Below are 22,657 nucleotides of genomic sequence, written 5' to 3' on the forward strand. Positions count from 1 at the left end.
TAATTGCGATTGATCGATTGACTTAATTATTTGCAAATTGTGTTGCAAATAGTTAATTTGCGCCAGCATTACGAATCTTCAGGGAAGATTGAGCGAGTGAAATTTGTAAAATAAGCATTTATAATCATCCCACGTGTTATAAGCGGCTATTTTCGCTAAACTCTTTATTTTAATTGAAGAGTATTTTAATTGAAGAGTATTTTAATTGAAATTCTCATTTTTTGTCTTGGCATTGTAGGTCTTTTGTCTTGGTATTGGGAGTTTGCGAGAGGCTATTTGATCGATCGATTTTTTAAAATTTATAATTCACCCGTGTCAAGTGTCGTGATACTGTTTTTAAAAATTCTAGGAGCTTCTTCGTGTAGCTGAGAGAACTATTTGATTTTCGAATTTGATTTTCGAATGCACTTCTTAGTTCCCACCAAATTTGCTTTTGTTTTTGTTTTTCACTCTATAATTACACATGGTCGTACTGTCGACGCGTCAAAATCGTTGAAATTTATTTCTATGCCGATAAAATAGAATTCCGCGAGGTAGGCGATTATACTTTATTCTTAGCTTTCTCTTCCGAAAGACTTGCTCGTCCCATGATCGCGCGGCGTTTTTTATTTAAAAATACAATATCCACCATTGAGCAAGCATAAGCTCCTACGTAAAGCCAAATCCCTTTATATTTGAGTTTCGAGTGGGTAAAGTCCAATGCCGGGCGCAAAATTAAACGAACGAATTAAATGTCGTTAGAGCAGCTCTTTTGGTAAAGCAATTATTCATGAAAAAGTGCCGAAAATTCGATGAAAATGGTAGAATGCAAGCTCCTCGGCAGGAGGATCCCCTTGGAGGAGCGCTCACCTGTAATCGCCGTTGTCGGGAGCGTAGCTGAGGCACGTGGCGCCATTGAGACAGATGCCGGGATGGTCGTCGCAGTAGGTCAGCCGCTGGTCACAGAGCTCACCGGTCCAGCCGGGCTTGCAACGGCACTCCCAAGGCTTCCTGCAGGTGCCGTGGACGCAGCCCGGGTACGGGACGCACTCGGTGCAGTTTGGCCCGGTGTAGCCGACGCGACATCTGCACGAATTTGGCCGGCGACAGCCCCCGTGCTCTCGGCTGCAGCCCGACGAGCAAATCGCTGAGCACCGAGACGATTATTATTGGCTTGAGGCCCTCGTGACTTGTTTTCTTTTTTATCAAGAGCGGCCCATTGATGGATAAGGGATTGTGGATAATGGGATGGGGAGTCGAGTAATGGGACGGTTGGAGGATTTGGTGGGGGGGGGGAGGTGCGGAGGGGATGGGAGGGAGGTATGCGCGGCCGGTTGGGTGGCTGACGTATCGATCCCGTTAGACGTATCGAGAGACCCTCTCGATCAACTTTAACTGTAATTGCGCGGGCGACGAAGCCTGGTAGCCTCGTCTCAAATTCCCGCAAATAATTAATTCAGAGGACATACATATCGAGTCCTTTATTCGTCGCCTGAAAATTTGATAAAAGTACGAGAGGGGTGCCGCGGAGATTCAACGACAAGTCGATTTTACCCGGTTTTCAACTTTAATCGCTCTTTCTGCGTAACACCGACGCGGACGTGCTTATTAAAATTATCGTTTTATTTTGAGCGCTAGAGAATTTTATTTCGAAAACAATGCACCGGCCTGAATGCGCGTGTCGCGGCGCAACGACCACCGGCGCTTTCATTGTTCTACTTCTCTTTCCGCCTATCGCTTTCCTAACATTGTATACCACAATCTTTTTAATTTGCAAGTAAATATGAGAGCCATAAATTATAGTAGCAGATTTTAAGAACTTATTAATTATTTATCGATAAGCTCGGATAAAAAGTACTTTCTAAGATAAAAACTTACTAATAACTAAGGCTATCTCGTAAATGAGGATTCTCCGAATAATAAATCGAGCTCTGCGCTTAGGAAAAAGTATTAGCTTTTGAAAATTTCAATTAGAGTCTTAAAATTTTTATATACTCGTACTACGTTTTTTGTTGGATTGTAGGATATATATATTTGAGAAAAGGTTGGGCAAATTTTATTTCAATCTAAATTGATTCTTAAACAAATCGACAAATCTCAATCTTAATGCAAACTTTCAGCGTGAAATTTCAAAATAATATAAATAAAGTATAAAAATTAGTTTTTATAACAAATTTCATCTCTCGTCATTTCGCTTCATTTTTACCATTAAATACAATTTCTCAATAGCAAATAATTAATTCTTCATATAAAAAAATTGCTCAATTATCAACTGTCGGTATCGTTTATATATATATATATATCATATTTATTAGCAAAACTATAAATTACGTGATTTTTTTTTTCTATTTGTTTTTTTTTTTTTTAAAATTTTACTTCCTTAAAATAATTTTTCATTTCTCTCTCTCTCTCTCTCTCTCTCTCTCTCTCTCTCTCTCTCCCTCTTTTAAATAATAATTAATTTTAATTTTTTAAAACTTAGTTAATAATTTATAAGGTTTGAATGGACTTATCAAAAAATCTTTTGTCTTGTATAATGTAACTCGATCCAATGCTCACACCTAAAGTTATTCTGAGAAACGTATATTCCTTGTGTTTTTATTAAGATGATAAAGTAGATATAGATTTAAAGGTGGCGAATGATGCAACGGTCAGACTTATCAGAATAAAAATCTGTCTGCGAATGACAAATGATTAAGCAAAAATTAAAAAATGAAAGCCTGAAAGTATTTTAACACATGAAAAAATATAGCAGAAGTATAAAGGGGTAGGTATATAAATAAATTGATAGACATACAGATAGTTAGATAGATAGATAGATAAATGGAGGGGTAGAGAGAGAGAGAGAGAGAGAGAGAGAGAGAGAGAGAGAGAGAGCGCGCGAGAGACAGATAGATAGTGAGAATGAAAAAATAATAGCTATCTCAAAAATGTCTGCGATAATTCATTTTTAAAAGTTATTCTTTTTTGGAATAAGCAATACCGATTCCACTTCAGAATAGACAAAAGCAATAAAAAAAATTAACTTCTCGGGGTCGCTAAATATCTTGTATATACCTATATTTATTATAAAATTTATAATTCAATAATCACCCTAAATGAAGCAACAAATTGAAAAAAGGGAATATTTTACACGATAAACGGAGGGGTGCAATTTACGAATAAATTAGACTACTTACGTGTCGAGCACAAAAATCCTGTCCAACCTGGGTCACAACGGCACTCGAGAGGACCGTGGCAAGTTCCATGCACGCATCCTGGAAGGACCGCACATTGCTTACACATTGGTCCCTGCCACCCAAGTCGACATCTGTATAAAAATACACGAAATGTATAAAGTCCTTCGACAGATACAAATTTCTTGAAGTTAATAATAAAACAATGCAAGTATCTAATTTTATAGGACGGTATTACAAAAGTTAATGAAACTGTTTAAATCACGGTTACGTATAATGTGTGATTAAAACAATTAAAAAAATTTTAAATAAAATTAAAAAAAAAAAAAAAAAAAAAAGATGCTGTGAACCATTAGATTAATTTAGTTTTTTAAATGATTTGTTTTTCATTATAAAGCAAAATTTGTAAAATATATTAAATTACCTTATAATAGCTTTAAAACCTATTGGGATTGTTTTGAAAAATCTGATTAGCGCTGTAATGACAAATGGAAGGAAAATGTCCCGCTATTTTTAAATTAACTTACATTCCTCATACTGACTTTTGAATTTTTCCATAAAATTGAGGGGAAATTTGTTTAACAATTCTATTATTAAATATAGAAAATTATTCAGATAGTATAGTATACCGATTGATCGATATTAAGAGTATAGACCATTTTTTTTTTTTTTTTTTTTCATTAATTCATTATATTTATGAAATTTTATCACATAAGTTAAATATTTTAATATCGAATTCCAGTGTGCGTTTTTTCTATTGTATTCGTATAACTTGAGTTTTAAAACCACGTAGACATGTAAGGCTGAACCACATAATTAATTTCGTGATTGCATATAAGTTTTTCAAAAGTCTACCTGCATTCGCCGGGTTTCTCGCAATACCCTTGACTCGGATTGCAATCCAAATGGCAGATCGGCTCGTTACAGAAGAGACCCTTCCATCCAAAATCACAGGCACACTCGAAGCTCACGTTACACCTGAAAAATCGTCGATACATTAACCATCCGACAAATTTTAACGTACACGTTGAGCCCATCCATTCTCGTGTGGTATTGTTGAGTTTATGGGGTTGTAGTGAAAGGCAATTGGGAAAATCAATTTTCAAAGTTCTGGTCACGATTGTGCGTTGCGCTGCTTTGAAAAGAATGACGAAACAGGATCCACCTCGGACATTGACAACCTGAGCCCCAGCAAAGCCGAGCGGATATCACGAAAGCGAGCGAGTGAAAGCGAATACGGCTGTCGCGAATACTAAAGGTGCCGCTATTTTTCTCTGCCCAAAGTTTTATTTGCTTTTTATTAGAATACGACAATCGAAGAGCGATACCATTGCTACTGATACCTTCGACAGGATAACATCCCAGTACAGTATTTTTAACATACGACATTAGAGGAGCAGAAAATCTACAAAATCATTAGTGTACAACTTAAGCGTAGACTAAATTTTATTTAACAAAAGCAATTTACAATGATTGTAAAATGGCACTTTTAATTGTATTTTATAATTATCACTATCCCATCGAGAGCTATGAAAAATGTGTATTCTCGGCAGTTTACATTCCATTATACTTCAAACAATATTTACTCAATTTCATCAATTTAATCAATTACAATAATTAATCAAGCAATTAATATTTTTACATTTGAAAAAAACTAATAAATAATATTTATAATAATAAAAAACAATTAATTTAACTTTTATTCTGTCGTTATTGAAATTAAATAATATATATTAATAAATCTTCATTAATAATTCATTAAAACTCTATTTGTAATGCTCTTTGGATGGAATTCAAAGCTATCCTTTACCTTTTTTACATTTGTATTTTACTCTATTCAATATAATTAAATAACTATCAACAAGATACGTGTTATGTATCAATTATAGGATATGATAAAGATAATATTACATCATCTGTAATATTTTATAAACGTCGTAATGAGATGAATGGGGTATATAATGATTTTAAATATTAATTATAAATGGCGAGATTATAAGCACACAAAACTTTTTAAAAATAAGCGGCTTACGGGTATTGCTATTCAATTTTTTAGCCTCGAATTGGCAAAAATCAATTATAATGAACGTCGAAAGGTTTGTTTGTAGAGTCATCATGGTGACGGTGAAACTTAATGAAATGCGCGCTATTCTACTGGTGCATTGGATTTAGGTTATACGAGCTCTTTTGGAAAATGAAAGCTCGACAGTTACAAATATTAAAAGCTAACAAATGTGCTCTTACTTTAAAGTGCAATGATTGAAATAAATATAATATTCGAATGAACATTATATATCTCGGTAAAAGGTCGTTTTGTAATCGAAACAAATATAAATATATACAAATTCTTTCATTTTAAAATATCGAGTTTGTTAAAAAATTTTATTGTGAACTAAATGAAAAATATACTTTCTCTAATGTTCGGTATACTACAATTTAATGATTAAAAAGAGATTTTGAAATGATTTTGAAATATAATTTTATTCAATGATTGATCAGATATTTTTAATGGTTTGTTTAAAAAAAATCAATTAACTTAATAAATTTAATGTTTCCGAATTAATATGCAGTACTCTATAAAAAAAAATCACAGTATAAACAAATTGAATAAATATTCAAGAATCATTGAATGAGGTACATTTACTGCTATTAAAATTCTATAATCATTATAAAAAATTAATGCTTTCCATTTGTTATATAGTATGATAATTATTATACTTCGTCATTAATAGTTATACAATGTTAAGCATAATTATTTATTTAAAAAATTGCTTTTATAGCGCTTCATAACGATATTTAAAGGACGTGAAACATTAGTTGATAATAAGAATGCATTAATACAATTATAATAGAGGAAACATGTTATAATAGAAGAATTTACAAATCAAACAAACGCTTCAGAGAAACAATGCGAGATGAATTTGCGAATAATGTGCTCATAGTGAACAGCTTAATTACCTTACAATTATTGCTCTTAAAACAACCAAAAAGATGCTAAAATTTACATAAATAAACGAACATAAATCATTAAAGAATCTAAGACACGCTATCCAATTTTTAAAATCTTTCTGTAAAATACCTGCCATGCTGACAACCAGGTAGAGCAACGCATTTATCGCACAATTCACCGTAGAACCCAAGCTTGCAGCGACATTCTCCCGGTCTCCTGCAATATCCTTGAAGAGGGTCGCATCCTTTCCGACAAATTGGTACGTCGCAAAGGTCTCCGGTCCACCCTAATTTAGACCAATGATTCATTTTAAATAAAGAAAAATGGGTATTTTAACTACATCGTTATATCTATTCTCGGTATTACGTAAATCTATGAATACTAGACAAGGGTATATAAATTTTATTTATTTAGCCGATGTTGCTTTAAATTATTTAAATTTTTTAATAGATGGACGTTTATGTTAATGAAAATCAATTATTTGCCAATATGTAAGTAAATGTAAAGGAAGCAATTAATTAATGGCATATTGGATGTCGACAAAAATTAAACAAATATTTTATGAATTTTATGAAAACAATGAAAGTTATGAAGAATTAATTAGTGCGTAAGTAACAAAAAAAAAAATTCCTATACAAAGTGCGAATAGAATATATGCTCTCTAACACCCAAAAACTTATAATAATAATAATAATAATAATAATAATAATAATAATAATAATAATAATAATAATAATAATAATAATAATAAAAAGTATTTTGTAAGTTATATAATTATAAATGTATTACCTGGTAAGCATTTGACTTCCCCTGCCTCGTCACAAACATAGTGAGAGCTTGGATGTTGCGTTGCTGGTATTTCGCATGCTTGCTTTTTCCACTTTGGAACATATCTTTGATAACGAAATGTAAGCTATTAATATTTTATTTACTTTAAATACTCATGTTTTATAAGAAATGCAATTAAAAGTCCAATATCTAATATATTTATTCTTAGATATATTATTTATCTGAATAATATAAACCGGGGGACGAATTGGTTATATTTGTATTTATATAAAATATAATATTAAAATTATATGTAACATTAACAAAATTAAATATTTGGCAATGAATAAAGCAAAGAAATTAGAATTAAACGAGAGGCGTTTTCAGTATATATGTAAACCAGTTTTGTCTGTCGAAGGACAAGAAACCGTACTCTTTTTTATCTTCTTTTTATTATATTTATTACATCTATATTTATTGTATACTGATAGTTTTTCTTCAATATCAGATCCAATAAATTGCTATGTGTAGTATATAATTACCATTTCAGAAAACTAAATTCGAATATTATTTTCTGCACTTAGCAACACTCCAATATCACATACTCTAGATAATAAAAAGCACTTGATTTAATTAAGTTCTTAATATACTTAAATCGCAAATTTATTTCTCATTATAATCTTTATATAGAGGCCAAATTGTTGAATCATTTATGAAAATATATTTAACAATAGAAATAAAAAAAAAATAACAATCATGGATATTTTTGAGTTTTACAATAAATTTTCTTAAAACGATCTTCTCCATTATAATTAAATTACTTGAGAAAAAAATAAAATAAAATAAATAAATCAATAAATAAAAATTATTATTCCGCATTATAATATTAGAATAATTAAAATGTTTTAATGTATAATTAAAATTTTTCAATGAAAACCAATTACTATTCGTCGTTATATTTTATCTACGATTAATTTAACATTAATTTAATAACATTTTCGACAAAATTATATTGTGCTTAAAATATTTAAAGCCCATTAGTGCATACAAAAACAATTAATATCTTTGAAGAAAATAATAACTGTCGTCTTAAAATGACATAATATTTTACAATATCGTTTATTTAACTGTCAATTTTAATTAAAATCCATTATTTGTTTTGATTCTCAGTCGTATGAACGTAATATTGATGGACCACGTCATACAATAGACATTGTGATTTATCAAAATAATTCATAATTGATCGATCTAATTTCAATAACAGTAGATTAAAAATGTAAATGTTGAGTATCGATTGTAATTTAAATTTAATTATATTGAAATTTACGACTGATAAGTTAATCTTAGAAATACTTCGTTACAAATATTACAAATATTCAATAAATTATACGATTTACGATTCGACTTCTATTTCTTGGTTTATACCTTTAATCGTACTTATTTTCTTATATTTTTATCTTCACGCGTTAACTGTTGATTTTGACATTGATATCAATATTATTGCAATAAGAATATTTGTAAAGCGTCATTTTTGGAGATTTTCAGCGAAATTATGTATATTTTCTCTACCATTGTGTTACATTCTGATAATTTGGATTAATGTTCAGCCTCGAAGTCAATCGATCGAATCAAATTAAATGTGCAGTAGTGATTAATCTGAAATTATCATCGTTATAGAGAATAATACATTATTCAATTGAGTTACAATTTTTCACTATATAATTTTCAAATCTATATAATTTTTAATTTCATATAATCTTTTCTATTCTATTCTGGGATGACCCAGACTATTTAATATAACATGATTCGTGAAAGACTCGATTATTATTATTTTTTCTTGTACACGGCTATTTAACAATTACAATATATAGTTGAAAATTTTGAAATATCTTTTTCTTTAACAATATTTCTTATTTTATTTTAAACTATCAACTTCACTGCATTGTCGAATTTTAATGGAAATTTTATAAAATTACTTGATCATATTAATGCAATTTTTTATGCTATAAATCATGCATAAATATATATTACGAAGCTTTCAAACTTCGTTCACTATTTATAATTTATAATTGCATTTTCAAATAATAAGTCAGAAAAAAGTATTCAATTTTCAATTTTTAGTACACGATGAATGTAAGCACCGCTTTGGAAATGATTAATTTTCGGTAGTTTTACTTGGCACAGTAATATATGGGCATATGGATTTATACATTGGCAGCTTGAAATGCAACTGGAAAAATGGAAATTATCAAAATAGCACGAAAAAGCTTTTCTTATAATTTCTCAAAATGCACACTAAAATTTGGATATATTTAATTGACAAGTTAATTGATAAGTATAAATGTTAGCAACTCGTAATTATTAGTAAATCGAGCGTTAAGGATTAATAAATGAATAGCGAATGAGTTGGTCATGTAACATCGCGTTTAAAAGCATTTGTCAATGCATCAGCGCATAGGTATGAGTTTTTTTTTGGAAAAACAACAAAAAAGAAAGAAAAAAAGAGAAAAGTGCTGGTGAAAGCTTGGAAAGCCGAAGGACGGATGAAAAAATGTTAAAGGCAGGAGAAAAAGAGACAGTAGCCCATGGATTTGCATTGTCTTTGCTCCGAGTTTGCCTTCCGAGTTCTCTCGTGCTTTTATCAAATGGTATGATTTACAGGAGCCGAGACCTTTCCTCGCTGTCACTTTTATGGAAGGCTTGCCCGAGTCTCCTTCCACCGGAGTGCCGGAGTGCTACATCCATTGAGCGGATAGCAGCACTCGGACGTGGCTTAAGGAGTCCAGGGACTTCGGGACACTGACCTGGGTCCGATGGATAATCCGAGGGGTAGTTGTAGGAGGACGAGAGCCGCGCTCGGCTTTAGCTGCCAGGATGCCGTGCGCAACTGCGCGGGACCCAGGCAGACGGCGAGGAGAAGCGCAATCATGTCGACTCCGTATCTTCCTAGTTGGGACGAGACTGCGCGTACTCGTCGTCGGCCACGGCCACGACGATGCGGGATAACGGGATCCGGCCCCGACCGACACTGCCTTTTTCGAGGTCACGGCACACTTTTGCGAGCGTGTTAAAGCCATGCCAACTACTGATACAGACAGACAGACAGACAGACAGACAGACAGACAGACTGACTGACTGACTAACTGATTGAAAGAAGGAGTGATAGAGAGAGAGAGAGAGAGAGAGAGAGAGATAGTGGAGCTGGTGCCTCGGGCATGTGTTGCGTGCGGCGTACGGCGTGCGACGTGCGGCGTGCGTGCATAAACGTATTGTATGTCGCGATTACGTACGTGTCAGTTCGTATCACTCGCTCTTTGCTCGCCTGTACCGAGCGTCGTCCACTGTAAGTTCAATGCACCGGCAATGCGCAACGAGTCTACTAGGAGGATTCGCCGTAAGCGCGGGCTGGCGGACGGGAGGAGGGGCACAAGGTGTAAGCGGAGCGTTAGCTTAAAAAGTAAGAGAAGCGGAGAATAAAAGGGAGATAAAAATAAAGACGCTGAAAGAATAGCACGAAAACGCATTTGGCGGATGGGGCTGGGGATGGTGATTGGGGTTGAGCGTTGGTTGGCTGACGGGGGGTAGGTGAGCGGGAAGGGAAGAAATATGTACGAGCAAAAGGAGCTAAGCCAGGAGATAGAGAAAAACCACGGAAGAAGAGATACGGAGTGACAAAAAAGGTGAGAGAAAGGAGGAGAAGGTCGAGAGGTAGAAAGAAGTTGAGGAGAAAGAGGGACAGATACTTGGCAATGTGAAAGCGTTCACTTTTAAAGGTGCAAATCGAGTAGTCGGTAAAGTTATTTATCCGCAATTAATGCTATCACTTATTAACGAAAACTACTTATATTAAAGGCACATTTTATTGTTTTTAATTGGCGACGTTAAGAAAGTACTTTAAAGAAAAAGTTAATCGAAATTTCTAACTCTGACGTTTACGACCGTGGATTTTGATGCGCTTTCAGTTTTTACTCCAATCTAAATCTACTTATCGACTCTATAAATCTCTCGAGCTTTAGTCTTATGAAAGAAATTATAATATAAAAAATTATTTTGTGCATCTACCAATTGACGCAAAAGAAAAGAAGAAGAAAAAAGAAGAAAAACTAAGAAAAAAAAGGGGGAAAAAAAGAAAAATAGAAAACGGGAAAATAATTAAAAAATAATATTTTTAATGCTTAAACTGTGGACTTTTTTTTCTGATATTAATACGGACGAAACGCGGTACTCGCCATCAACTACTATGCTACAACTTGATAGGCTAATGTAAATTTTCAGTTACATATGTATCCATAAAATATTTGTAGGATTAGCGACAGTCGTAAGTTTGTAAGTATTTATCTTAGAGATAATCCTTTATTTCAATAAGCATAATGAAAGTAAAAAACATCAGCTCCAGACTATTGCTACTACAAGTGAAAATGTCGATGGATTGTAAATTTATAAATGATTTCAAACAAAGTGGTTAAGAAGATCAATATTTCCTAGACTATCCCACTGCCATCGTCAGAATAGAGTTTTAAATTAAGTTAAATTTCTTCTTCCAATCGAGAAACAGTTAATAATGAATAATAGAAATTATATAGAATACACACAAATTTTAAGTATTTGACTTTCATTATTATGAATAACATTTAAGAAGAGAATCTATTGTTTTTTTTTCTATCGTTTGTGAAAATGCGATGAATTCATATCTTCTAGATATAAGACATTTTTTTTATACTATTAGTCATGCTAGCTAATGCTTGATTATTGATTATTGAATAATTTTACGCGTTATCTTGACGAAATAAATCCTTAGCTAAAATAACAATAACAATTTCTAATCATTTATTTTTATTTTCTTCTTATAAACTTAAATAACACTTTGAACACATTTGTAAAGTGAAAAAGTATATAACCTATCAACGAGTTAAAATATCAATTGATATGTCTGATATTAACTATTATTAATGCTAACATAAATTAAACTAACCATTATAGATTTGCTGCTGCTTTAAGCCATTTTCTCATTAAATTATCTCATAGGGTTTTATTACCCATACGACTTAAATATCAAATGTAAATGTAAGTAAATTATACTATTAGAAATAATCTTAATAAATGCGTTACCTGCAATATTCTTTTAATGAACAAGCACCAATAAATTCTCTAACTGTTATAATTGTAAGATTATATCTTAGCTTTTTTTTTCCATTATTGGAGTAGCATTGATAGATAATCTAGAGTACTTGAAAATTATTTTAAGATCGATATCACTATTCAAATATTTTAACGATGTTTCTAACAAACGGGATCTCAGATTCACAATGGGATCCGTAACTGCATTTCGAAAGTTCACGGAAGTACGTGAATATTACGAGGTTGATTTATTTCACTGATACTTGTCATTCGTTTAAAACTCTTTGCCGCGCTCTGATTTTAGCCGCTAAAGATTTTATGCGCTTTTTATGCCCTTACAAGTGATTTAAAAAAATAAATAAATAAATAAAAAATGCAGATTCTTCGACACAGCGCTCGACTCGACATTGCAAATTGATAAAATTGGCATTTTTATCAATGGTATTACCCGCGACGACAATCGCTTCGTTCGCAATCCTAATCCATTTGCAGATAAATGCAGATAGGCTAGCCCTTTGGCAATTAACCTACCTATAAATTACGCACAGAAATCAATTTGAAATCAGCGTTCCTTTGTACAAGAGTGCCGATAGATTAAATAATACGTTGGCCTTATTATAATCGTATGCATATCATCTCTAGTGGCGCAAAGATCTGGTATTACTTACAGCTAACGATCCTCCCCACAAACATAGAGTGCTCGTAGCTAGTGTAAAGCTTATAACGAGCGGCTTACGCTAATAATTCGCAACCGATGTCACCGACAAGTCCCGTACTAAGCAAAGTAACATAAACGCTTACACGTCATTTCCGGGTAAACTAGGAAACGTAACGCCGAACGACTTAGCAGGATCGATTCTTCGACTCTAAGACCTTAGGCATCTTTCATACTCATCGATTTTCCACTGTTAACTCGGTGCATTACGCCATGTATACATAAGTAGTTAACGAGCATTGACTTGGAGGCCAGCATGAAAAATACGATGATGCGCATGAAGAGTGACGTTAATGCTGGCGGACAATTACTTGCCGGGCACTTCTGATTGTCCCAGATGAAACGTCCATTAGCCGCCGCCGCCGCCACCCCACACCACCCCACCCCACCCCCCCTGGTACGAGCGAGCGAGCGAGATCCCGAAGGAGTTAGAGGCTTAGGCTGCTATTGTCGAAGCTCCGTATGAGAATAATACGTAGTTAGACTGTGGTACGCCAATCAGCATTTAGAAATTAAATGTCTGCTATTACTTTCAAATAAAGACCTTTGCAAACAACCAAACCTTATGTAATTTTATACGAGACTCTAATGCGCTTACGAAAGCTGCCCTAATAACGCGAACCGATAACGTCGTCGAGTCATAAGTAAACATTAGGCATTCTGTCTATTCAACATTCTGCTCCTAGGCCTTTACATAAAAATCTATCAAACTAACTCTATCAAACTTAAGAATCTAATTAATTTACAAGTTCAGATGTATATACATACATATATATATATATATATATATATATATATATATATATATATAGAGAGAGAGAGAGAGAGAGAGAGCTAGAGATCTTTCGAATACCATGCTCGAGCGTGTCGCTCAACCTTTCAGAAGGATCACGGATTAGTGAGCCATCAATAATCCAAGTGATTGGATAGATTTTTGTTTGCCGCGAGTGGCGCTCGAAGACCATATGAATGGTATCTTCGAGTCCTTATCGCATAGACGGTTTCTCAAGAGCTGGAAGGCACGCGGGAGCCTCTCAGCATATTTTTTCAAAGACCTCAAAAAATTATTCTCATAAATTTATTTTGTGAGATGAAAAACTCAAGATAATTCTGCCTTACAAGATGGTTATTGTGAATAAAATATTATAATGTAATGTATATAGGAATGGGACTTGGTAAGATTTTCTTGGAAGATACAGAAATTGTAAATATTAATACATCTATTCCATTAAATTAGTCCTTCCACTAAATTACTTCCTAATAATCAATTTCTATTCAAGCCTTAAGTGAGAGTATCGGGCAATTAAAAAGAAAACCAAAACAATATATATATATATATATATATATCGATTAATAATATTTTCTACGCTAGATCACTAACAAACGTCGAATGTTTATTAAAAAAATGCACAAACACGGTGAATCGAGTAAAAAGTAGACGTTACAAATTTCTCCAAAACAACTTTTGTTCTCGACATTTTTAAAAATTAAATTTACAAATTAAGAAGGTCAGGCTGGCTTAACATTTTACGAATGAAATTTTATTGATTATTATTGTATAAACCTTACATTTTACACATTGGCGACCACAAAACACACAAAATATTAGTCTTTAAAATGAAAACAGGTTAGAAAGCATCTCGACCACTCGATCAAATATCTCGCGAGACGAGTATTCAAAATTCGCAAAAAGGAAGATTTGAAATTCCTCGTAGGTACGAGATCATAAGTGCTTTAGAAGAATGAGTGGTACTTTTGTCTCCATTTCATATATTAACATGAATGGGATCGAATATACATTTTTCTTTTTTTTAAATTTATTTCTTTCTTTTATTTATTTCTTATTTCTATAGTTTTTAATTAAATTGGAATAATGATCTTTCATTGTTTACTTAACTATTAATCAACTTTAAACATTATTAAGAATACAGATGCAGTAGAACAAAATGTCTATTATTAAAAATTATTTTTAAATTAAATATTTTTATATGCATCCTTATAATTTTATTGTAATTTTATTTAAAATTGTTTATTATTATTATTTTTTTTTTGTCTTTGTTTGTAACATTATCATTATTAAACTGTAAATATATAAAATTAAACGAGGATACGTCTTACAATGACGCATTATAATAAATAACAAAATATTTCTACCAAAAGAACCAGAATAAAAAAAACATTTTTAAACTTTATGTAAGAGTGCAAGAGTTTATGTGGCGACGATTTAGGAGAAAATGGCGTGAAACGTCTACTAGATAAGACATTTAAATAAAATGCGATAGAATGGAGATTTATGATAAAGAAGACGACAATGTTCTTAATATAGCTAGTTTGCGAAGATTAAGATGTAAATAAATGTATTAATTTTTATTATTTTCATAGCGCTATACTTTGCTCTTTATTTATGCCAATTATTTATTAATAAGCATAAATGTAAATGAGACCATAAAGGTAAGATATGATATATTGTATAATAGTGGAATACGAGGTGGTTTGATTTTAATTTAACATGATATATTTCGTATAATATTAGGAAGAAATAATGAAGTGTATGTGAAATCTATAGAAAATAGCGGATATTCTATAAAATTTATTATCTTTCAATGCTATAGCATAAACTAGATAATAGTCGTAATCTTACAACTTTAAACTAAAATAGAATTTCTTCATATATGTGTCATTGTGCACGCGGAGCATTATAGAAAAAAGAATAACTAGAGAATTTTTCTTTTTTGTTTTATAGTATCCATTGTAAGGGGTCCGAGCCTCCTCCCTCGCTCTACATACAATATAGCGAATATTTGTGCATTAAAAAACGCGAAATTGCTTATAAAGCATTCAGCTGATCAACCGACAGCTTCTCCTCGTAATTCGCGCGCGTATCTCTCATAAATTATTATACAATTTTATATTGTGTATATATAGACGTGAGTGCGTGCGTGTGTATTGTGTCGGGCCTACGAATCCAATGGCACAACACTGAGTGGTCGGTCTCGAGTCCCTGTGGATCGTTGACGGGGAAAGGAACGAAGATTAATGCCTCGGTGAGCTGGCCCGTGTCCGTGAAAATCAGGGAAAAGTACAAGTTGTCGAAGGGGTGCGCGAGACTAATTACCTGCGGGGTGTCTAATGATTTTTTCGGGGCGACCGCCAAGAGAGTCGAGCCGCTCGCCGGACGTGAGGCATTACGTCTTGCCGGATTTCACGTAAGTTCCAGGGCTCAATTCCCGACGCATTAGTACGTGCTAATGCACCGGGTTCCCATGGCGAGCGTGTCCTTTTCTTTTTCGGGCTTTTTTTTCGTCTCGCTCGCTCTTGCCGCTGCTCTTGAAAACTTAATTTCTTTTTCTGAATAGGACCGACGTCGTTTTTGTTGAGCCCAATTGTTCGGGGGCGCTCTTTATTCGTATTTTTACGAGGTCTTTGACTACGTGATCAACAGCCAAATATTAAGTAGGTTATCGTAATTACTGCGGGACTAATTCACCATTGAATGATTAGTCGACTCCTTTCGTGCCGAGACCTGTGCAGTATTCATTTTCACCTCCCCCCCCTCTCTCTCTCTCTCTCTCTCTCTCTCTCTCTCTCGCGAACGTACGGCGGACAATAACCAATGAAATTAATTACGTTAAGTAGCTAGAGTAGCCCGCAGAGGATAAAATTATGGTAATTTTTTTGCTTTTTTTTTTAAAAAGAACTCGTTTTAATCAATGCGTTATGCACATACATTAATGGCCAATTCCAACAAGAAGCACTTATTAAAATAAATCCATTAAAACAAAAGCAACGCGTCAATTTCGTTAAATCTTTATTGATGATATGTGTAATTATTTGGTGTAATAAATAAATATTAAGTGGCCGAGTTAAATTGATCAAAAGCTAAAGAGTGCTTTATTGATCTCATAGGATTTACAATTTGTGTGTGTGTGTGTGCGCGCGCGCGCGTGTGTGTGGACCAAGGTGAAGCGAATAGAATAGACAATCGAAACTATATAATTCACATATAGGTTTTATTAAATTGTCTAGTAATATTTACAGGGTTCGATATTATTTACAAATAAATACAATCGTTTTGGGCGCGCGACATAATCAAGTCTCATGCGCTCCTCCTTACCAATAGGAACTCTCGTACAGTCTGTTCGTTGCAGCTTGAGCAAGTCGCACGGTCAATAATAGTAATTACAAAAATATTATACAAATTGTATGAATTACAAAACTAATTGTGTCTTATGTGTGCGCGTATGCAATAAATGATTTCAGAATGTTCACTCGAGTGTTCGTGTTAAAATTAATATTTGTGTCGAGGTTGATGAGCGAAGAGGATCTTGTGTAAAAGTTGCGTGTAAAGTGAATGGAGCATCATTGTGTCGTGTCCTTTTCTTTTTAAGATTATGGCATTTTGGTGAAACTGTAACACGTATCCCTCCATACATCGCTTATACAGATAAAAATATAACTTTTTACAATGACATATAGATACAAAGTCTGGCGCCGACGGTTTAAAATACAATTGATTATTCTAAGCGGTATTATAATTATTACAGATACAATAAAAGAGTGAATTCCTAAGATGTTTAGGAATAATAATCGCCGATGTAAGCAATAAAACTGGCCCTTGATGATCATATGGGTAGTAATCGTATCAGCATCCATCCCCGAGTTTCCTCGTTCTGTCAGAGCACCATACAATCTTAAATTTAAAACTACGTAATCTCTTAGAGCTCCGAATAGGTGTATTCGTTGGCGTAGGCTCGCACTGTGTTGGAACCCGAGCCATGGATAACTCGATTACGAACTCGTAATCGATAACGTCGATTGGCATTTGATCGCCCAATCGGTCAGCCTCCAATAAATCCCAAGTCGGAAGAAACTCCGTTTACTCTATGCTTCTCTTCTATCCTCCTCTCCCATGACGATCATCATACCTCTTCCTCGGGCTCGACCTCCTTGCCCTTCCTCAAAAGCTTGACAATGATAATGATGCATACGATGATGGCCGCGCACATGCTGGCAGCAAGGAAGGCCCAGGGGTAAATGTTTTCGAAGTTTTTTTTAATCCTGTGTACCTGAATGGAGCTCGGCCTTGTATCGACTTCAATGGGGAAACTTCCCGGTCCCTCGTTCGAGGCAATTCTTACTAAATACTTAGTTCCGGGCAGAAGACTGATTTGCGCGAAATCCGAATCGGCTACCTGATTGCCCATGAGACCGCCGGTTTCGGGTTCCCAAGATACCACGAAGGACTCTTTGGCCACTTGGGTTTGCTTCCTCTCGTCCTCGCTGTCAACGGTGGACGGCTCCGAGTTCTCATCAATCTGGTGGCTCTCGTGATCCTTCCTACGGAAGAAGAACCTTCGGAACACCTCCTCCGGTATCGCCTGATCCTCGTCCTGGTTTCGCCATTCGAGCACCTTCTCACCGTACTTTTCGAGGAAGAACTGGCGCACTCTGTCGTTGAATCTCTTTTGCTCCAGCACCTGCTGGTGCTTCAATTGGCTATCAACGTCGCGCCATGATATAGTCGCCTCGAATAGCGGGCCTTCCTTCAGCGAGTCCAAGGTCGGCATCCATTCCTCCCAGCTGTAGTGGGTTACCCCGCCGTCCTCCACGACCGCCACTATCCACTCGTCTTGGCGTAGGGAGCTCGGCGTCCGTATTCCCGGATAGTAATCGAAGACCTTCCATTCCTGGCGAATCTTACGCATGAGAATGGCAACGTCGTTCTTGGTAAGGGAGACCGGGGCCCGATGAGGCGCCGGCAGCATCGACGGCAGGTACTGCTCGACCACCTGACCCTTCCGGTACTCGCAGGCCGTCTTGCACGATGGGCACTGTTGACAGACAAAGGGGATTTTTCACGTTAGTTAAGTGCTCGTACACTCGAGTCCCGCCAACTGCCCTACGTAGTGAGAACTTTATGAGTTGCGGGAATTTTCAAGTGCTTAGGAAGTCGACGACGAGTATTCTCGCCGGGCGCTCATAAACTGCCTGGTCAGTCGCATTAACGAGCAAGGACGACACACGGCGGCGACTCTCGCTGAATAGAGATGCGAGTGCCGTGGACATTGTTACATAACTTCAGACGCTCGGATAAGCTCGGATAAGCTCGGATAAGCACTTTCGCGCGAGCGAGCTTATTCGAACATAGCGACTGCGCGGTCTTCGTCAATACGATAAGCGAGTTGTCGTCGTCGTTGTCGTCCTTTTATTTTACGACGCGATTAAGACGCGGAAAGTTAAATTATTTTGACGAAATAATAAGGGCTTTTTAAAATGTTATCGGCTACGCGCAGGGGTCAATTCATAGCCCATAACGGAGAAAATAATTGGCGCTAAAGTACGTCTAATAAACTTTTAATCCCAAGTTAAAGATATCACTACATAAATTGAGTAATTCCATTGAGTCCGCCGAGCGGCGCGATTAGCGGTGTGAGAAAACGAATACTCGAGAGCGCCGGCACGTATAAAAGGAATGCTTATTGAGGATTTCGATCCAAGGCGGCGGCTGAATAAGTTATTTAGGCCGTAAATAAATAATTAGCGCCGACGCTATCCGGATACGCGAGAAAGAAACAGCGATTACTAAACGGCATTGCCCGATCGTTCACGAAAAGCTCTTTATATACCGTAAGCGGCGTTGGTCGTTTAGATATATGCGATCGGTGATAGGACGTGCGCGCTTGTATTATAGCCTCCGCCGAATAATTTTAGTGTCCCATTCACGACATAGAGTATTCCTTTAAGGTGCAGCCCCCGGCTAATTAACGAGCCTCAAAAACTCGAAAATTCCAACTCGGTATTTGGGGTGGAGGGAGGGGGGGGGGTCCGACGATGGCGGGGGCGCGCCACCGGGGGGGGGGGGTCCGACGATGGCGGCGGCGCACCACCACAGCCAAACAAGTGGGTGTACTACGCCCGCGTGAGCTTATCTTGGCGTAGAGAGGACGAGCGTGTTTTGCTCGTAATTTTTACGGTGTACGGTGTGTATAAGCCGTAAGATAAGATTTACGTCCTTAAGGTGGCTGACACAACAGCGAGCAACGCGTGTTGCATCTTCTTTCTCTTTTCATAAATCGTTGGTCCGCTTTTACGTTTACTTCTCATCGCGTCTAGCGTGTCGTGCGCATGTGCACGTGTACGTGCGTGCGTGCGTGCGTGCGTGTGTGTATGCGCTAGCGGCTCGCGAGCGAGCGAGCGAGCGAACGAACGAACGAACGAACGAACGAACGCGCTCCTAAATATTTGAGGAGCGAGATCTTTATCGCGCGGCTGCTGTAGTAGGAGAAGAAGAGAGGAGAGTAACGAAACGGGGAACAACGATGACTCTCTTTTCTTCGTAGCTCGCCGAGTTGGGTGCGGGTGAATAAGGAGCCGAGATGCCGGGGGCACTTCTCTTCTGCTTTTTCTTCTTCATCTACTTCTGCTTCGCCTGCTTCTTATTCTTCTTCTGCTTCTCTTCCTTCTTCTTCTTCTTCTTCTTCTTCTTCGTCTTCCCCCTTTTTATTCTCTTTATTTTTATTTCGTTTGTTTGTTTGTTCATCTGAAAAGGCGAGGGCACAGCGATATACGTGTATCTTCGGACTTTCGACGTGTATGTGGCATGAGTGCGAGGAAGGGATGGGGGTGTACTCGAGCGTCGGACGTGCATTGTTAAAACGGAGACTTTGTTGCGGGGGTTTCAGGAAAGACATAAACGAATTCGCGTATACTGATTTACGATGTAAAGTATCGATTAGCGTAATAGTGAGAGCGGAAGATGATACTACTGGTGTTTTACAAATCTAGCGATCCGAAGGCGATAGAGCTAATTGATGGCGCTCCCTTGGCTACATAAATGAACAATGACTTTATTTTCAAAAATTAAGTAGCTCGAGGAGTAGTTAGTGATTGTTGTCTACATTCGAATGGTCGAACTTCTTAATTCACGGGTAATTTGGATTTAAACGATAATAATCGAATTCACGGCATCGCTAAGCCATTGTGTAATAAATTATCCGTCTAGACAGTAATAAAGATTATTCTATGTCTGAGGATAGTTACGTAGATCATAGTGCGCACGTACGTAATTTTCTCGGATGCAATGTGCCCATAATTAAGCTAAGAAAGAGCACGTTTTAACGAAATTTTTCGGCAATAAATTTCAAGAGCCGTCACTTTGCATTGTATGGCCATTGAGGGAGAAAAAGATCGAGCCACCAGTGCGTTCGAGGAAATATCTCGAGCAGCGGCAAAGAAGATCAATATCGAACAAACGTACGAAAAATAATCGAGCGACCCTAACACGGCCGGGAAAGTGAGACTCGTGAGGGCTCTTCTTCCCAAAATCCTCTCTCGCTCTCGCTCGGTCCAACTTTTCTTTCTTTGAAAGCGTTCCTAAGCAGCCGCGGACTTCTGTTCATCTTTCCATGAAAATCGGCAGGTAGTCGTTGCCGCCACCGCCGCCGCCACTGCCATCGCCTCCGCTGCCTCCGCTGCCTCCGCTGCCACCGACGCCACCGACGCCATCGTCCTCGCTTTCCCTCGGTGAGCGAGCGAATCGCTCGTGTTGTTGTTGCATCGTGGGGCGCGTTCCTACAAGATGGATAGGCCAAGTCGAAGCGCGCCTCTTCTTCTCCAGCTTTTTCTCCGTCCCTTTCGGCGCCCTTCCTTTTATGAAACCGTCGTGGGATCCCAACCAGAGAGACGCGAACCAGGAATTTTCTCGCGGTCCAGCGATTTTTCAAGCGGTGCACGGACAAACGTATCCAACATTATCCTATGCCCTAGTCTCGCGACCGAATATCTCAGAATCGGGGAAATCGAGAGGACGAGCGTATCGCGCCTTCACGGGATAATCGATCGACGTTGCTTCCATTTTCCGCTGTATGCATTTTAATTTAGTCCGGGTCAACTTGATGGATGGATGATGGTATGGCGGCTATAGCTTTGTTTTCTTACGCTCGAAAACTGGAGCTGCCCGGATAAGATCGTTTTTAATACCGAGGAGCGCGAGTAATTGTAGCGATCTCACATGGATGATTTATTTACGAGTGTTCAACAGCACGAAACTAGTCCAACGTAAATAAATCATTATTTGTTCAAGTGCAAAACTTGTTGCGTTCTGTCGAATCCAGTGTGGCTCGATTTCGATTTAATCCGGCACTCGGTCGACAACTATGTGATGTGAGCCGTTTTAGGATGAGAACGGTAGGTTATCTTCGTCAATCCTCAGCGGAGTAACGAATTCTCCCCGCGTTACTCTTATTGCATTCAACTTCCTCGAAAATATTCATTTTCTTTATTAGGAAAAGTGAGTAGTTGAATGCTGATGCCCGTTGAGCGTCCAGTCTACTTTTTATTTTCTATCATAATGAAAGGTCTGAATAAAAGGACCGAGATAACCATTGAAATGAAAATATTGTTTAAAATCATTTAAAAGCCATTACTTCAAAACCATTTCATTCAATAAAATGCTATTCTTACAAATTTACTAATTAATTACTTAATATCCAAGTAATGTAATATAAAAGCATTAGCCATCTAATTAAATAGATGCATAATAATAATAAAAAAAAAAAAAAAAAAAAAAAAAAAAAAAAAAAAAAAAAAAAGGAAACTGGAGGGTAAATATTGAAAAAAAATTCTTTCACTATAATACCGCAATATAGCATGGTTATTCGATAAATAAGAGAAAAAGTAAAAGAAAAGAAAACATGATAATTATAAGTGCAATGGCAGAGAGATTCGAAAATGCCTACAGTACTAAACATAAAATATGGAGTATAAGAAGGAATAATTAATTTGACACTACATTGTACAGCTAACAAATTTCTCGATAAATCGACAAGAAATTGACTAGTAGTTTTAAACATTTTAAACAACTTCTCATTAATATCATGTCTACGTGGCGGTTACGTGCTGTGGAGAGAAGAAAAAAAATATTTATTGCCCGAAAAGAGTTAGTTGTTACAC

General features: G+C 36.2%; 2 protein-coding genes across 2 annotated transcripts in view; both read right to left on the minus strand.

Annotated features, from left to right (window-relative positions):
* The window catches only part of LOC105359804 (delta-like protein 1), a 10,819-nt gene extending 969 nt beyond the window's left edge, over positions 1-9,850 (minus strand). The window contains exons 1-6 of the mRNA XM_011496498.1: positions 9,678-9,850; positions 6,895-6,998; positions 6,235-6,391; positions 4,011-4,133; positions 3,159-3,289; positions 850-1,126 (exon numbers count right to left, since the gene is read on the minus strand). Coding sequence (XP_011494800.1) covers positions 850-1,126; positions 3,159-3,289; positions 4,011-4,133; positions 6,235-6,391; positions 6,895-6,998; positions 9,678-9,802 — 917 coding nt within the window. The 5' untranslated portion in view covers positions 9,803-9,850. The remainder of the gene's footprint in view (positions 1-849; positions 1,127-3,158; positions 3,290-4,010; positions 4,134-6,234; positions 6,392-6,894; positions 6,999-9,677) is intronic.
* Positions 9,851-16,699: 6,849 nt separating this feature from the next.
* Positions 16,700-22,657, minus strand: part of LOC105359805 (uncharacterized) — a 24,361-nt gene continuing 18,403 nt past the window's right edge. Inside the window, exon 3 of the mRNA XM_011496499.1 lies at positions 16,700-18,537. Within this exon, the coding sequence (XP_011494801.1) occupies positions 17,626-18,537 (912 nt within the window). The 3' untranslated portion in view covers positions 16,700-17,625. The remainder of the gene's footprint in view (positions 18,538-22,657) is intronic.

This window comes from Ceratosolen solmsi, unplaced genomic scaffold (genome assembly GCF_000503995.2).
Source record: "Ceratosolen solmsi marchali unplaced genomic scaffold, CerSol_1.0 scaffold29, whole genome shotgun sequence".
Taxonomy (NCBI): domain Eukaryota; kingdom Metazoa; phylum Arthropoda; class Insecta; order Hymenoptera; family Agaonidae; genus Ceratosolen; species Ceratosolen solmsi.